General features: G+C 39.2%; 1 protein-coding gene across 1 annotated transcript; it reads right to left on the bottom strand.

The window, feature by feature from the left end:
• Positions 1–1,396: 1,396 nt before the first annotated feature.
• Positions 1,397–12,891, bottom strand: cahz (carbonic anhydrase). Its single transcript, XM_063885865.1, has 7 exons — positions 12,487–12,891; positions 10,979–11,176; positions 7,870–7,988; positions 7,361–7,453; positions 7,122–7,184; positions 5,825–5,980; positions 1,397–3,358 (listed from the first exon to the last, which is right to left on the bottom strand). The coding sequence occupies exons 1-7, from the start codon at positions 12,518–12,520 to the stop codon at positions 3,239–3,241; spliced, it is 783 nt and encodes a 260-aa protein (XP_063741935.1). The 5' UTR covers positions 12,521–12,891; the 3' UTR covers positions 1,397–3,238.
• Between the last annotated feature and the right edge of the window lie 6,116 nt (positions 12,892–19,007).

Raw genomic sequence — 19,007 nt, 5'->3', positions numbered from 1 at the left:
GCATCTTTAGCATTAGCCAGAATCTGCTGCAATACCTCATAACCCTAACTACATAGACTATAATATTCCCCTGACCTAATGCCAACAATATATCAGATCTCCTCTTTGTCCTACTCTGTTACTATGTTGCTCATTGTATTTCAGAGCTGTGCACCCCTTACCTGTGCAACATTGTTTCATGATGTTAGAAAGCCCCTCAATCAAATGCAATTTTTTTTTCAAATCAAACAAAAATACTGAATATGGTGAAACTATCTTAATTTTCATCTGAGCTTTTTATGTCTCAATTATCATCTCCCCCTCCTGTCCATCCATGCAGCTGAGACACAGTGAGAGAGGACAGACATTGTTAAACGGTCTGATGTCCAACAAAGCCCGTCCAGTTAATGGTTTGTGCTGATGAGGACTCAAACAAAGGAGTGTTGGTAGAGGACAACAAACAGCCAAACATTGTTACATAAGGCCATCTCTAGCCAGAACCTCCCTTCTTCCTTCTAAATGTGGCAGCACTCTTTTATATTTGATTTATAATGACTCTTTCTTAATAATCTGATTTTATGAACATTAAAGTCTGTAAAGTGTTTCGTGAAAAGCAATAATTATTACTCCAAAGCATGCCATCCACCCTCATTAGACATTTCTAAGTCAATTCTTCACTCACAAAAAGGAAACTTAGCAACAAAATGTTGAAATACTTTATATAGCACAATACAAATACTATCATACCCAAGCGTAAAAAATAATGATACCTGTCTTAACCAACTTAGTTTAACATTTGCTTATTGGCCCTGAAACCTCATGGTTGCACTAGAGGAAAAGGGGATGAACAAAAGTCAATAGGATTATTCCTCTGAAAAGCATGCATGTCAATGGCAATCGAATCAGTGTTGAGATATTTCGGCAGGTTCAACAGACTGATCGATATTACAACATGCTACAATGCTAGAGAAATGCGCTGAAGTTCCAGAAGCGATGCAAACGAAGAATCCTGCAAGAAGTTTAAACACAACGGATCCGGACACTAAAAATGGACGCACACAGCTGGGACCGGAGTGCTTGTTGGCGTTCAGGGATTATAAAGTTGGCTTACTGTCACTGCTGTTGGAAATTTACCAAAAAAGTAAGTTTTATCTGCTTTTTTTTAACAATGTAATTGCCCAGTGACAGTGATAGTTGGCCAGCTTTATAATCCCTGAACGTCACCAAGCACTCCATTCCCAGCTGTGTGCGTCACTTTTTGGTGTCCCTGTTTCCGTTGTGTTTTGAGATTCTTGCAGCGTTTGTATTTTGTTTTGAGTAAACATTGTGCATGTTTCGTGAAGTTGGTGAATGTTTTCTAAATGAAAGCTTATAATGACAAGGAGTTATGAGGAAAAAAAGGACAACTACAGATATCTGCGTGTAATTTGTTTTTATTGAAAATTATTTTCCATTATGACATGACAGATTCCATGAAACACATTTCTCCATCTGTAATGTGAGCGATTTTTTTTAAAGGTTCCACTATAGCCACACTCATTGTCTTATAACATTGATACAAGACCTAAAAAGTAACATTGCGCAGGTCTCTAATGCATATCTGCCATTGATCTAATTCAAGTTAAAGGATTAATGACGATAGACATGCTGAAATATGACAGAAATCTAATGACACATTCTATGTTTACACTTTAATGCAAAGTCACAAGTTATTCCTTTCTATTTGTTCAAACTCAACAGCTCTTACATAAGGCAATGTTTAATGCACTGTGGTGATAGGTAGTTCAGTTGGCATAGTATTAATAAAAAAAATGGAGGGACATTAACCAAAATGATTGGAAGTCCATTTTCTACTACATTCATTAGTGCGCACAAATACCGCCAAACAACATACTGGAGCTTTGCATTGTATACCATCATGAAGTGATCATACGGTACGTACACGGAGAAAACTGAAACATTGACTTTACTTCAAAGTCTTACTTTGTATTGTGTATGTCAACAGATTTCACATAAGTGTATTAGGTTAGTTGAAAGCAATAATATTAAGTTGAAATAATAAGTATTAGGTTCAACTTATTGCTTTCAACTAACCTAATACTTTTATGTGAAATCTCTTAACATAATACATTGCAGTAAAGTCAATGTTTCAGTTTTTTCAGTGTATATTTAAACATTATCAGTGTGGCCAGAGTGCACACCAATGCAGGATGTTACACCCAAACTCAGGATCAATACTTTTGAAACTGAGGCATCAATGAAAACCTCACCTTTCACAATCCGAGCAACAAATTCACACAACAATGAAATGCATAGAAGGAATCTTCAGAAAATTGATAAATGTTTTCATTTTCAAACAAGGCATATCGTTACTGTATTAAAAAGCATGGAGACATTTTGACAAACATCACAGCATGTCACTTATTCTACATTCACCTTAAATAAGCTAGCTGTAGGTTTACATTAAAAATCATCTGTATATCTTTTTACTTCAGTGCATCGCTGCTAACAAAAAAATATATATTAATTGTATTTTAAATGCTATTAATTATTAAGTTCCCTACGATAACACAGACATACATTTTAGAATATAATGTATTCTATTTGAGTATATTTTGTGAATGAAAAGGCATATTGTTTTGTTGCACATCAATAGACACTAATATTTCTAATTATGAGATTAGGAGCCATAATTCCTCTCTTTCTTTTAGTATTTGTGACCATTTCAGAAGATCTCGGGTCTGTATGTTAGCTTATATAAACTAAAAGACCACATGTGTCTGTATTAAGGCAGTGTCTGACCAAGGGGGTATTTAATATGTATGTAATATGCTGAGTGCACAACCTATGAACCAATTTACACTTCATGCATCCACCCCCCAGATAAGGTTGGAGATGCGTCATAAATGCGTCTTTACTCGTACTACTCACAAATCATAAATCTATGGTCTGTCTATGGAGCATATTCATGGCTTAATGTCAATTAAAATATCTTAAATATCATCTGCACTTTATCTGGAAACGAGACATTTGACATGATAAATGTAAATATGGCTTATGTCTTAATAGTCTCAAAGCTCAATAATCTGTTATTTTGTTCTAGATACATCCAGTCTGTCTATATTATAGAAACTTTAAGCAGACCTACTTCAAGTTAATTTCCTTAAGGCTAGTATAAGATGACTGCATGTGGAGAATAATAGGATAATGAAGATTTGGGTAAGGAGGGAAGGAGTAGGCAGTTAAGATGAAGCGCTGTTTATTTGAAGGACGCACGGACCTGGCGGCCCTTCAGAGGCTGGGGGGGGCGGTAGTTGTCCACCATGCAGCATGGAGCTTCTCCTTCTCCTGTGAAGAGGAGGCCACGGAACCTTGCCATCTGAAGGAGAGACAAGGTGGTGATTGGGTAATGTTTAAATCAATGAACCTGTGTCCTGAACACGTACGCACCATACTGTTAGTGTCATATAGACTGTATACACTGCATATTATTTGTAATGTTTCTGTAAGACAGAAAACACAGAAATGACACTGAGCTCAAGAAAGATAGGGATTAATTGTGTGCAGAAACAGAAAACCAGAGCTCTGCTACACTGCAATAAAGTGCTGAGGCAAAGTGGAAACCTGCAGTAACAGGTCCAGGAGAGGGCTTCTACTGGTGTTTGAATCTCTGGGAGTCTTCATCAACATAGTGGGCATTACAAAGCTTTCAGCACATACTGTATGCATTCCTACAGAAGGCCATATTCTATTTAACCATGTCTAATGTTTTATCATCAACTCCTCAGCCTTATTGTTGCGTAGTCATCTTCAATGTCTCTCTTTTGTTTTGCCTCTCTCTAAAACTAGTGATCATGTTGTCTGCAGTTAAAAGCATCTGTTTCATTGGAACATGAATGATGAAACCTCCCCATGAGCTCTTGTATCCTCAGTTGGCCAAATCAAAGTGCACTTTGACGTATGTTGGAGAAAACAGGTGAGCATTAGGTGCTATTACTGCACAGGCCCTGGGGCGGAAGGACACATTACCTGGATTCTGTTAAACTACAAGCAAGGCAGTATTTAATGCAATGAGCTGCTTCACTTCTCCCTGTATACCTTTTATCTAAGTGTTGTATAGAGCCACCCCCACATCCCTTAATGCTGCTCTGCTGTTATCTCCGATGTGCACATGGTGGTGCAACGAACCGCCCTGCTGACACTGAAAGTAGTCCCATTTTGCTTAAACACTTGTAGCATTATGAAGTATAAGGTCATTTTATTATGACACCTGCGAAATGTTATATAAAACTGTACAAATATCAGCTATTCTGCCAATTTCTCCCAGCAGACTGATAGATAAAGCATCATCCTACACAAAATATGTTCAGTATATTTACTTTATTTTTTATTTCATTACTATCTCACTGCTATCTAAGTGTGTGTGTGTGTGTGTGTGTGTGTGTGTGTGTGTGTGTGTGTGTGTGTGTGTGTGTGTGTGTGTGTGTGTGTGTGTGTGTGTGTGTGTGTGTGTGTGTGTGTGTGTGTGTGTGAGTGTGTGTGTGTTTGTGTGTGTGAAACCACTAAAGCAGCAGGCTGCAGTAAACAGCATTTCCTCTGGGAGCCGTTTAGCCTTTAGCTAGCTGGTGAGCTTTAGGATTTCTTTGCTCAGCAGGCTCACTCTGCAGTGCTGCACTTCTCTGCCACAACAAAGTATGTGTTAAACTGCGCAGTACTTGTGCATCGCCATATTTATTCCTTTGTTAAAAAACATTTCTCACTTCTTAAAGCGAACATCTATCAGTTAGGGAGGTCAAACAGTGTTAAACCTTTAGAGGAAGGCAGTGTTAAATATCTAAAGAATGCAAACTGCAAATTTGCGATACAGACTGTCAGTGTAATCTAAGTGAAACACAAGGTCTTCAGGGCTCAGACACACCCTGCTCTAAAGCATGATATGACTTCTCTCCCTCTTGACCTTGGCAATGTTTAAATCAACATCCTTAGAGCTTGCACAAACACATAATTAGAGGATCTAGACGGTATTTTAAAATACAGTACAAAAGATAGATATGACGAAATAGCCAGCTATGTTAATTCCACATTTATTTATAAAAAAATGTTGGGGGGTGGGTGGGGGGGGGGGGGTTTCAGACTCCCTAAAGCTTAACACCTCATGCCTTCCTTTATTCTATTTGAGTGAAACACTTTAAACTTCCACTGGATAATTCAGCAGGATCCTCACCAGACTAAATGATAGAAAAGCAGCATGTCCAACCCACATAGTAGGTGGACTGCCAAGGAGAATGTCTGTATTTAAGAACGGCCACAAAGCTATTTTGTGCACGTTCATGTACATAGACAAGTGTGCATATGTGCACTGAAACACTCTATGACCTTCCTAGCTATATTTAGATTATATTTAGTGTGCAATTCAGTTGGGCTTCTCTTCAGTTGTTTGGCTCTCAAACTTCAAATTCAATATTACATGTATTTGAATACTAAAACAAGCTATAATTATTCTGCAATCCAAGAACAGAAATCGTACAGCAGGAGTTTTCTAACCCTACGTACGCAATTTTGTCCAACAACATTGAAAACAACACTGTGCATGTCCATATATCTGGATGTTGGAGTTACAGTTTTTTTATAGTTTTTTTGATTAAGGTCTATAAGGTAAAAATGGATATCAACTTGTTAGCAGAGCAGAATCATTGTGTGTCACTGTTTATGTGGCTTTTACACAGGAAACACAGGATAGTCATTCACAGTAAGTCTTAATCATGTATGTCATCTCTCAACATGTGTATTAAGCAGGACCTGCTCATCTTAAATGTAATGTCAGTGAGTAAGAGTGAGTATGTACCTGTGCCGAGCTGACACTGATTGGCTCCTTGAGGACGATCCAGCTGACACTCTCCAACAGAGGGGGCGTGGTCAGAGAGCCGTCATAGGTCCAGAAGTCCAGAGAACCAGGCAGGAGGGTCTTTGGGTCAAAGTCAGCAAAGACGGTCTGCTTCCCCTGCAGGTGTCAGGACGGAGGAAGAGGAAGGAGGGAGTTATTAAAGGAAGGAAAGCACAGTGTTTGATTGACAAAATGAACTAATTTGGCAAAAAGGTTTTTGAAATTGCATGGATTTGTGTGTTTGTAATATAGGCGGCCTTTGAGGCCCAGGACATGGAAAGCTAATATTTGACCAACTATCGTAATATCATACTTCAGTTTTAAACACCACAGAAGATGTGCAACATCATAGACACTCTGCCAAACCATAACTAGCTAAAGGGGGTTGGATGTTTATATTGGTATAATGATAGAATATGAATAGTAAGAATAATATGAATAGTAAGAATAATATGGTAGCTTACAAGGCTACATAAAAATGAGAATCAATGATGCCGGGCTAATGTGATAGCAAATGATTTAGCGCATAACAACAACAAAAAATTAAATAAATTGAAATTAAATGAACAATTGAAATGTTAACACTACGTTTATTGGAAAAAGCCTGATCGACCACTAGCTAAATCATATTTACCACAGAAATGATCAATGGATTTACTAAATACTGTTGCTGTGACCAAAACTATGCTAATGCAGACACACCATCCGTTACTGTGCAAACATACATGTAGCCTCACTCTGCTTATTCTGACAGAATTCTATCATAGCTAGCACTCTGATAGTGAAATTCTTAATAGTTACCGGATCACTAATCAGAACACTTTTCTTCGTCCCAAAGAGGGGGAATTTAAATTGTTACAGCAAAAGTCAAAAGCCAAAAAAAGGCAAAATATTGATAAAGGGGCATGCATAAAATATTAAAGATAACAACAGAAATGACACAAATGACAACTTACAAAAATACACACCCAGGTGGACAATAAAAAGAACCACTAGCAGTATTTCTTTTTAAATAAGTGTACCGTGTATGAAGTAGTGTGCTAGCAGCTAAGAAACAGTAGTGAGAGTGGAAGTATGTATTGCACAGTTAAATGTATTTGTTGAATATAAAACCTTATATAACCTGATATTTGGAGTGGCTAATCAGAATGTATCGTAGCAGTAGCATGTATGACTTTTACGAATCATTGGTATGCACAATAATAAAGGGACCAATCTTCTAGGGAAGGCTCAGCTTCTCTAGCCCCTGATTGTTTACCTTTGTCTTAATACTATCCAAGGCATCCAGAACCTTCTGAAGCCGGGGGTTGGCAGCACCAATCTGAAGCACAGCACAGATACAAACACAGTTAAATGTACAGTAAATCCAGCATTCATTATTTAGATTGTCTCTTAACGTTACATCGCCCTTTGAAGGGCATGAATACCTAAAGCACACCCCCACTCCCAGCCTCCAGTACAGTCAGACTGAAGGCCCTGTTAGGGATGTTGACTCACCTTGAGGAAGACCCCCACCACTGCAAGTCCATCAGGCTGGCTGGCTGCCTCTCCAAAGCTGGGGTACTTAGTGTTCCAGTGCACCAGGTGAAGCTAACAGGAAAAAGAGCCACATTTTAAGATCCAGGCTACAAAGAGTTTGTCATGTCCTCCAAAATATACTACAATAATGTGGATGTTTTACAAATAATAAGACAGAGCTCTAAAAAGAAGACCAATGTATGTTTTTTCAGTCTTTGTGCACAATCACAAAGTGGAAAAAATAGCTTTTGAAGCGCATCCGTGATCGGATGTATTGAATACACCTTTTTCTTTATTATTACAGATAAACGACCGGTCCGATTTTTATGACACTTGGTGGAATAGTATAGCCTAGAAATCTAGGTGCATATTTTTTTTTACTGAATTCTCTTGCCGAAGACAGGATAGTTTACCACCTTCAATATCACACCAGCTGTTTAGGACCTGTTACTGCAGGTGTTAGTGAAGCGCAGGTGTGTTAAGTATACCTCACAGGGGAACTTGATGCCATTGACGGTGTGCTCGGAGCCTCTGTCATCACTGGCCCCCCAGTGGAAATGAAACTGCTTCAAACGGTATGTTCCAGAAACAGGACCTCCAGTAAGGGCTGGTGAGCACAAAACAAGTCATTACAGATGCAAATGTCAGTCTGTAGTGCTACACATTCTACAGACCATTGATGGAAAGAATTATAGACAATTATTATCAGATTTTTATTGAAATAGAATCACCCTCGTACTATTGCAATTAGATATTTTCCAGATTATTTCGTCTTTATAATGTGCAGCACTTTAGCTTTTTAGTCACTGAAAATCAATCATGTGAAACACACATTGAGGTGCATCATGGGAAATACTGCATCCAGGGTTTTAGGGTAACTGAGGAAATGTGGGTCCATGTTTGGACTTTTCTGTTCTGAATTGAATATACCTTCAATTGGGTTTAACCTTGAAATGAAACCAGTGGGTCACTGTTAGTCTTAATTCTGCTCTAGTGGGCCATATTTGGTGCCATAATAAACTTGGCGTGTGTATTTTTTATCGTTTCCTTATGTTTCATAACTTGTGTTTTCATGGCATGATAACTTTAATTTTGAATTCAAGTTTGAAGATGATTTACACTGTTTGTTGATTACGAATAAACAGTGTGAGTGCAGCGGGGAGGGTGGGCAGATGTCCTCCAGATACTCACACAGTGATGACATCATCACACGCTCTTATCTACTTGGTACATACAGCAGGGGTGGGGGCAGGACAGGACAACCAGATAGAGCTTACTAATGCTTAACCTTTCTGGATATGATAGAGAATATTACAAGTGCATGTACAACAGAGCTGCATGAGTCCTAAAACCAGGAATAAGTCAGCGTTTTATCTCATGAAGTTTTTGATCTCAAATGTTTTTTTGAATATGTTTTTGGTTTTAAGCTTAGAATTATGACTGCGGTTAATGCAAGTTGAAGAGATTTGAATATTAGTTTAACAACAAAAAAACCCATCAGTAAATACCCCACTGAGTGTCTGAAGCTTCTGTGCTTCATAAAAACGCGATCTCTAACAGGTGAGACAACTAAATATGTTACTGTGAAACATTAGCTTAGCGGTGGTGATGCGCCCTCATGTAGCTTGTTTAAAGCCTAACGTTAGCGTTTTACTTCTGCCGATTGCAGTTACACTTCAAAAATCCTAAATTAGTGTTAATATGCAGAGACTATCCTGCTGGACAAAATGTAAGTAGCATAAACGTACGTTGGCCAGACATTTTCTGCAATATTACCAAGTCTTTTAGAAAAATCCCATGCTTTTTGTTGAGGTAGCCTTTGTGATGCTAACTTCTGGGTTGGCCAAAAGGAATATACAGTGGGGCAAAAAAGTATTTAGTCAGCCACCAATTGTGCAAGTTCTCCCATTTAAAAAGATGAGAGAGGCCTGTAATTTTTATCATAGGTATACCTCAACTATGAGAGACAGAATGAGAAAAAAAAATCCAGAAAATCACATTGTAGGATTTTTAATGAATTTATTTTCAAATTATTGTGGAAAATAAGTATTTGGTCAATAACAAAAGTTCATCTCAATACTTTGTTATATACCCTTTGTTGGCAAAGACAGAGGTCAAACGTTTTCTGTAAGTCTTCACAAGGTTTTCACACACTGTTGCTGGTATTTTGGCCCATTCCTCCATGCAGATCTCCTCTAAAGCAGTGATGTTTTGGGGCTGTCGCTGGGCAACACGGACTTTCAACTCCCTCCAAAGATTTTCTATGGGGTTGAGATCTGGAGACTGGCTAGGCCACTCCAGGACCTTGAAATGCTTCTTACGAAGCCACTCCTTCGTTGCCCTGGCGGTGTGTTTGGGATCATTGTCATGCTGAAAGACCCAGCCACGCTTCATCTTCAGTGCCCTTGCTGATGGAAGGAGGTTTTCACTCAAAATCTCATGATACATGGCCCCATTCATTCTTTCCTTTACACGGATCAGTCGTCCTGGTCCCTTTGCAGAAAAACAGCCCCAAAGCATGATGTTTCCACCCCCATGCTTCACAGTAGGTATGGTGTTCTTTGGATGCAACTCTGCATTCTTTCTCCTCCAAACACGACGAGTTGAGTTTTTACCAAAAAGTTCTATTTTGGTTTCATCTGACCATATCACATTCTCCCAATCCTCTTCTGGATCATCCAAATGCCCTCTAGCAAACTTCAGACGGGCCTGGACATGTACTGGCTTAAGCAGGGGGACACGTCTGGAACTGCAGGATTTAAGTCCCTGGCGGCGTAGTGTGTTACTGATGGTAGCCTCTGTTACTTTGGTCTCAGCTCTTTGCAGGTCATTCACTAGGTCCCCCCGTGTGGTTATGGGATTTTTGCTCACCGTTCTTGTGATCATTTTGACCCCACGGAGTGAGATCTTGCGTGGAGCCCCAGATGGAGGGAGATTAGCAGTGGTCTTGTATGTCTTCCATTTTCTAATAATTGCTCCCACAGTTGATTTCTTCACACCAAGCTGCTTACCTATTGCAGATTCAGTTTTCCCAGCCTGGTGCAGGTCTACAATTTTGTCTCTGGTCTCCTTTGACAGCTCTTTGGTCTTGGCCATAGTGGAGTTTGGAGTATGACTGTTTGAGGTTGTGGACAGGTGTCTTTTATACTGATAACGAGTTCAAAAAGGTGCCATTAATACAGGTAACGAGTGGAGGACAGAGGAGCCTCTTAAAGAAGAAGTTACAGGTCTGTGAGAGCCAGAAATCTTGCTTGTTTGTAGGTGACCAAATACTTATTTTACCGAGGAATTTACCAATTAATTCATTAAAAATCCTACAATGTGATTTTCTGGATTTTTTTTTCTCATTCTGTCTCTCATAGTTGAGGTATACCTATGATAAACATTACAGCCCTCTCTCATCTTTTTAAATGGGAGAACTTGCACAATTGGTGGCTGACTAAATACTTTTTTGCCCCACTGTATAAACACTGGAGCACTCTGTACCAATAATACTATAGTATAGTTTTATAAATGTTTGACATTTGAAATGCAAATACATAAATATATTTCTGTGACTTGGTCTCCTAACAGTAGTAGCTGAGCTGTGGAACTTACTGGAACTGTTGGCGTCATCCTCGAAGTCCACCTGGAAGGAGTGTCCGTTGTTGAGAATGCCCTTGGCGTTGGAGGGGTCGTACTTGAGTTTGAGAGACTTCAGAGTGGAGTCGTACTGGGCCTCCTTAGGGACAATGTTGATGGGAGACTGTCTGGGCCCATCAGCCAAGGGAAAATCTTGTCCCCATTTTTCAGGCCCTGCAAATAAATATTAAATACTTCATGTTTATGTGTGGAGCACTTTTGCTCCAATTTCTCTAAAGTAATTACGTTTGTGTAAAAAGAACATACTTGTCTTTGTTTTATAGTGCAGAAATACATATTCAGATGTCACATGACTGAAAAAGAATGAAAGTTTCATATTCAAAATGATTTTCATGTGAACTCAGCTGCTGATATTATATATATGATTTTAAGATCATTTCTATAAAATAAAACAGCCAGTATTTACATGCAGAAGGCTAATGGCTATTGTACGTCGCTGCAATTGAAGCAGCATTTAAACACTGTCAGTAAGTTATATCATCTTCTGCCTACAATACCTGAATAAAACATGTTAAACATTTAAATGTGTTTTTTCTTGTCATTCAAATAAAATAAAACAAAGTTAATATGTGCAGGTCATTCTGTGAGGTAGGAAGTCCACTTTTTAAAAGTTTTTCAAAAGTTTGTTTTGCAGAACCTAGATTCATAACTGCCCTGCAGATTCTGAAAATATATGAATATACAATAAAATAATAAAATATTTGCTTTTTTACTAGTAAGTACATTAAATGTGTAAGTTAATATCAACCTTGTCCTCATTACTGAACTATAGGCTTATGTAATAACAGTGGGGGAGAGTAAGTATATTTACTCTAGTACTGCACTTAAGCACACATTTGAGGTACTTGTACTTTACGCAAGTATTTATTTACTCTGCAACTTCTACTTCACTACAATTCAAAGGGAAACATTGTACTTTTTACTTCACTGCATGTATTTATTTCAGTTACTACGTGCTTTATAAATTCAGATTTTTACACTCAACACTTAAATACAACTTAGTAAATATGAGGCTTCGATACAGATCAAAACGTGTAACATTATATTTAAATACCTGACATATTGAGTGGGTTTACGAAAAAGGTATTGGAAGTAATATTGCACTTTGTTTTTGGCTTAGAAACATTTCACAACATTTCAGTTTCTCAAAAGTTAAGCTTTGCTGCTTTTATTTTAGAAAAATTTTAAGATTTTAGAATTGTATCTGAATAATTTAGAGTATTCATATACCTACATACTTTTACTTTGTATTCTCAACTCAGTAGCCTACTTTCACTTGTAAAGGAGTATTTATCCAGTATATAAAAGATACTTTTAGCAAGACTTTGTAATACTTTAAGTAGTGTAATCTTAATTGAGGAATGGTCATTTCCTGACTGCAGCACTGCACACAGAGTTGAGAAAGGGCCAGCATGTGTCCACCTGTTACACCTGAACATCCCATCATGCTGTCAGATGCTCACCGTTACTCGGTCCGTATCCCCATCCGTGAGACATGGCTGCTGCTCCTGATAACACAGCACAAAGATTAATCCGCAACAGCCTGCAGGTCACAGAGAGGCAGAGAGTGATAAGGCTAGTGCTGAGACACGGGGCTTTATAGGATCTCCCTCAGCCCTCACACCGGGGGGGTTTGGCTTTTCGGTCCTCCAGCAGGCCGGTCTATCAGGAGGACGGAGCATCCACCCAGAGATGCGATGATGGCGCCGAGAGCACTCCACCTCCCCCCATCTGCTCTGCCCTGCCTCCCTGATCCTTTCATGGGGAATTCATACAGCGGAGGAGGCGGTTGTGATCTCTATCCTCTGCGCTCCCTTTGGATAAATCCATGTTGCATGCACCTCGTCCACATGATATCCATCAGCTGTTCCAGGATTCGTGAGGCGGTGAGGATGGTACGGTCCAGGGGATTTTGTCGCAATATCCTGAAGTGTGCACGCTCCTTTCACCTGCTGCCAGCCTCCATTCGCCTCAGGTTACCCGGTTCCTGCGCTGCTTTACAGAAGCTTCCAGCGGCATGGGATAAGCGACTCTTTGCAGGGCCGGACCGAGACATTCTGGGGCCTGATGCGAACCCGGGCAAACCCGCATTCACACAATACGTGCTCTCGTATTACGTGCTTTTTTTTCTTGTCTATATTGTGATTGAATGTTACTTAATCTGGGAAAGGGTCCCCTCCTCTCCAGAGGTTCCTTCCATTTACCCCCGTTAATTTAGGGTTTATTTGGGAGTTTTTCCTAGGGTGTCCTATGCTCCCTGAAATGTTGAATTTATGATATTGGGACATAAATAAATCAACAAACATTTCATTGGTTAATTGATTGACTCCCTTAACCACACCATTAAAACATAACTTAAAAGCACACACACACACACACACACACACACACACACACACACACACACACACACACACACACACACACACACACACACACACACACACACACACACACACACACACACACACACACACACACACAGTAATGGTTAGCTTATTAATGGCCCCCTCATTTCTGCATCATATTAACAGGTATTAGTTTGAACACTGGTGGAATGAGTGTGACTTACTGGGTCCAATGAAACAGTATGATCCTCCGACGTCTTCTGGTGGTAATAAAAACACAACTAGCCACACACATATATATAAACATCAAATACCAAAATATCACTTTTATTCAGTGCTTAGTTATCCAGGTGACTGTAACCATGGTAACAGAACAGGACCCCAACGCAGCCAACATGTACCAGCTTCAGGAATAAAACAGTACTTTTCTTTTTACTGTAATGGTTTAATGTTGTGTCAAGTATTTAACAGCACCAATGAGGTTACTTTAAACGTATTACAATGTATAATAATAAAAAACAAATGTTTATTAATTGTTGCAAACCTTTCTTTTATAATAACCAAAGGATGCATTTCTGAGTTATATTCTTAGACCCGTCATCCCCTCTTTATCTCCCCCTTCTAAGGCCAAACTGGCCCAAAAGATACTCTTTAGAAAACAATTGCAACCATTTCTGAACTTTTTTTCACCAGGATGGGGATGAACATGTACCAGCAACCTGAAACTCTTCACTTTCTTTACCAAAGCTCCATTCTGGATTTTTTTACCACGGTTTCCAAAATCAAACAATCGGCATCGAGTATGAGGATTTTCTCTGCGCACCACTCTGTTGGATGCTGTTCCTCCTTTGGTTGAGATAAATGTGCATTAAAGTTCCTGATAATGACTTTTTATAACATGGGGGTATAATTAGCTGCCAATAAGCTGGTTTGAAGACGAGGATCCCTCTGCTCCATGTTCTCTCCTCATAAACTCCAGGTTCTATTAAAGCTGTGTTGAGCTTTTTGTGAATTTTCACTTCTTTGATGACATCTGGTGGAAGCATCAGTATGTCATCCTGACCGAGGGCAATGCACAAACAAACATTTATATTTCCAGTTTTTACAGACCCTGGAAACACAGTTTATACAAACATGAACATATACACTAATAATACTGGCAAGGATGTGAAAATCACACATACAACATACAATTGTACATGTTGTAACCATCAAAGTCAAAGTCAACTTTATTGTCAATCTTTCAATTTGTGTGTACAGACAGAAAGATCGAAATGCTGTTACTCAGTCCAGAGGCATTCAATAATAATAAAAAAAATACAATATATATAAATATGTGTATACATACATTATTATAACCATCATGTGTTCTCAGGGAGGAGGTGTAGCTGTTCCCTCAGTCTGGTCATAGATTTTTAGGCCTGGATTTTTTTCCAATAAATCAATCTGGACAGTTGATCCACATTCAAATCTTAGATGAATATACTCAATTTGGAGAACCAGCATACATTTCACATATTATAAACATTGAACAAACTCCCAAAAAGTCCGCCCCAGCACATATTTCGCTCTAATAGGCCTAATTATAACAATGATAATCATAAAGCCTTATTTTAAAGCACTTTTCATACAGCGCGTGCTTTACAAAAACGGCACACATCACAAGTTAAAAACAAATTAAAGCCATCTTGCTGCCGCTACTTTGCTCTTTTGTCCATTTTAAATCCATTTACTTTTAGTTTTTTGTATGATATTCTATTCTTCAAATTGCATTTTTATTGAGAAAGCATTATATCCTTTTTTTTAATGTCATATTATGTCCTGATGTGTCTTTGTGTCTAAAATGTCAAATTATCTTATTGTAAAGGGCTATTGTAATAAACATGCCTTGTCTCTACATCGTATAGCATCATCACCCAATTGGGTATCACAAAGGTCCCCTATTATGCTACTTTTCAGGTCCATATAAGTATTTTGTTGATCCACTATGACATGTTTTCATGTTTTAATGTTGAAAAAGCGCTTTATTTTCCTCACACTGCCTGTACATAAATGACCACTTTTCACTCTGTCTGAAAACTCTCTGAAGAGCTCATGCCCCCACCCCTACAACAGCGCGCTCTGCTCTGATTGGTTAACTGGCATCTCTGCTGTGATTGGTCAACCGCTTAGAGATGTGTCAAATGTCCCGCCCCTGAATAAAACTGAAAAAATGGCATCGCTTTTTGTGCCGTACCTGTTTATTACACATAAATAATGATGGATTATCAGTAATCCTTTCAAAGTGACACAGAGACATTGGATTAACCTTCAACAGCGTTTGTATGACCTTGAACACAACTTTTGATCACAAACAGCAAAGACTGTTTATAGCTATGCAGTGTTGTGCGTGAACGAGTTCAAAAGAACGCGTTCATTGAACACGCTCATTTTTTCGTGAACGTTGAACTGAACGCAACACATTTTTCAATAAAGAACTTGAACGTGAATTAGTTCACATTATGTGTCATGAACGGCAGACATCACTGTAAATGAACGTTGGCATTTGTTTTCCATTGAAAACTGAGTGACATCTGTTTTCTGTTTTGAAACGCAACGAGAGAGAAAGTTCCTCCCTCCTGTAGGTGCCGCTTAAATCATGTATCAACGCAGAAATAGTTTTGGCACTGTATGCGCAATGCATTGCGGGCAACGTAGTGTCCGGCTGAGAATAGTTGAGTTGAATAGTTGAAACGTACTGGCTTCCGCACGACGTTACCCATGATGAATTGCAGCAGAGCGGCTTAGGCATAGCAATGCCGAGAGCGCGGAGGGCTGGAGGCTCGAGAGAGAGAGAGAGAGAGAGAGAGAGAGAGAGAGAGAGAGAGAGAGAGAGAGAGAGAGAGAGAGAGATACAGAGACCAATGACGAGAGTGAGAGAGAGAGAGAGAGAGAGAGAGAGAGAGAGAGAGAGCGCTGCGATTTAAAAAAAATCAAAACAAGATGGCTAGTGGAAGTGATGGCACGGAGACGGACTCCGATTCTCCTCACGAACATTTAAAACAATTTTACACTCTTGCAAACCAAGACCCCGACGGCAAAACTCTTTCCTTCCTGTGTAAGATGTGTCCACCTGCGCAGCAAAAACAAGTTAGGACACCGACAACGTCCTTCTCGAATTTGAAACGGCACATTGAATTAAAACATCCATCCAGTGTGAATGCAATTCAAGAGTTTTGCTCATTTCATACACACACATATGTATATATAATATCATATATATCAAATAATATATTCATATTTCATATTATATATTCTTTATTTAATTGAATGCTAGTAGATTTCATTGCACTAAGTATAGAACTGGTCTATCTTGTCTGTATTGCTACAAGTTTCAGCACCTGTTAAGAAACCCACAATAGCAGTGTTATGAGCAAATGTCTACAATGAACAGTTTCAAAGAACGTATAGTGATTTCTAGCTCGTAGTGTGAACAAAAGTATTTATTTGAATATCTCACGAAAAAAGTGAAATGAACTGAACTTTGAACTAGTTCAGAATTAAAATTGTGAACTTTGAACGTGAACTGTTCACTTTGAGCATGTATGAACTGAACTTGAACTAGTTCAGAAAAGCTGTGAACTGGCACAACACTGTAGCTATGGCTCTGTAAAGTGAAGCGGGTTTCTTGCTCTTTCTTGGCTGCTAGTTCAGTGAGTTTTGTTCATACAGTGATGAGACCGAATACCAATGGAATCTGTGGAATCTCAGGTTTTTTATGGTATGTGGTTTGTGCAGATAGCATGAAGTACAAAAATCGTGTAGCTCACACTGTGCTATGTAGCGTTAGCTTGTTTTCGTTCAGTGCTGATTTAGACGCTTGGTGTTGGAATTATATTTCGTTTTGATAAAAATGGTTAATATGGTCTGGTAGCTGAGTCTCCTCCCGTTAAGTGGGTATGCAACATTAATAGGTTGTTAAATGTAAACATGCCCTGAGACGCTGTTTATTACAGGTTGCTGTCTGGGCACAAGAGGTTAACATGTTGTGAATCAGAATCAATCAGAATCAGAATCAGAAATACTTTATTTATCCCAAACTGGGAAATTTTGAAAACCATCGCTGTATTTCTGCACAATTTAGGTAAAGTTAGTGGCAGGGGTGTAGTGGGCGTTGGACGCGGGGGTACGCCGTCCACCCACTTCTCCCGACGTGATATATAAAAAAATAATAAATATAAAATAGCTTAGGCTACAACTAAAAAAAAAAATAAAAAAAATAGCTTACAACTCAAATGTAAATCCGGAGATATTGGCAATGGTGAGAACAACCTACATAGGCTACATAAGACATCCCCAGTATGCCGTGACCTATATTGGCTACGACATGAACATAACATGAACATTCGATAATCGTCATCAACCTGACACTTAAAACAAGACAAAAAAAAACAACGAGAACGTGGATGTGATGAAGCTGAATATATGTATGGCTTTTTGGGTGGGAGTGTGTGTGTGTGTGTGTGTGTGTGTGTGTGTGTGTGTGTGTGTGTGTGTGTGTGTGTGTGTGTGTGTGTGTGTGTGTGTGTGTTTGGGGGGTGACGTCACAAATAGCGTACCCTCACTTAAAAAATCCCCACTACACCACTGGTTAGTGGGCATACACCCTAAAAGCTTGGTAGCCTAGCGTTGATAGCGTTAGCTTGCAACTTTGCCGAGGCTAGCAGTGTGCTTGCGGCTCAACTCCCACAGCTCCACAATTCAGTGAAATGTCGAGAACACAACCATAATATGGGTTTTTGCTCCGGGGGAATAGTGGTAAAAATAAAGGTAAGCCACTTGTTCTTCACATCTTCTTCATTAGGTATGGCTCCTCCGCTTGGGTCTGCTTTACCAAAGCCCGTCTACGGAAAGCCCCTTCACTCTCTATTCACCCCCATTGTACCGAATTTGGCTGCAGTTCACCTAGGGGGCGATCGCGGGCGAGTGCAGAATACATGGACCCCTATGGAGCTAGGCGGCTAGCTACATCATTCTCCTAGCATATCGTCTACAAAATCCAAAATACTACTGTGGTTTCCGAGAGGTCGACAGGGATTTTTCGTCAAAAGTGGAATAATCTGGGGGTCATAGCCTTTTGTTTTCTTACAGGTTGGGCAGTTGCGACCCAGGTTCTGCTAGCATCTGGCTAATGAAAGCCGATTGGTCAATGAAGAACTCACGACTGGTTACGACCGAAGAATACGCTTTGTGGTACCTGTCCACAGAACATCAACAACGCTCTTAAGGTGCCAACCGCCGTTAAAAGAGAAGAAGAAGAAAGCTCTTAAGGAGGACTCTGAAAGGACATTACAATCGAACTTTTTTATTTGATTATGGTCAACTTTGGATGTACTGATCCTACCACACACATACATTGTATTGTAAAAATAAATTTGAAAGTTAACTGATTACGAGCATGTGTTTGTTTTCTTACCTTGAGCGTATGTTCGATATTGCTATATTGCTACCTTAAGGATAAATCCCGCTTTCTAGAACATTAACATAACATTCCGTAAAAAAAAGTTGATTAAGATAAAGATGCCGCGTCAGTGTGCTGCAATTAATTGCAAAAATTCTCAAAAAGGACTGTCCTATTTCAGCTTATAATCAATAAT

This window comes from Eleginops maclovinus, chromosome 6 (genome assembly GCF_036324505.1).
Source record: "Eleginops maclovinus isolate JMC-PN-2008 ecotype Puerto Natales chromosome 6, JC_Emac_rtc_rv5, whole genome shotgun sequence".
In the NCBI taxonomy this organism is placed as follows: Eukaryota; Metazoa; Chordata; class Actinopteri; order Perciformes; family Eleginopidae; genus Eleginops; species Eleginops maclovinus.
This window is presented reverse-complemented; position numbering and strand designations above follow the sequence as displayed.

Coding starts and splice junctions, on each gene's coding strand:
- cahz (XM_063885865.1), bottom strand. CDS start 12,520: ATGTCTCACGGATGGGGATACGGACCGAGTAACG. Junction 11,177..12,486: donor GGGATACGGACCGAGTAACG/GTGAGCATCTGA, acceptor ATTTATTTGCAG/GGCCTGAAAAATGGGGACAA. Junction 5,981..7,121: donor TGGATAGTATTAAGACAAAG/GTAAACAATCAG, acceptor TGACACCTGCAG/GGGAAGCAGACCGTCTTTGC.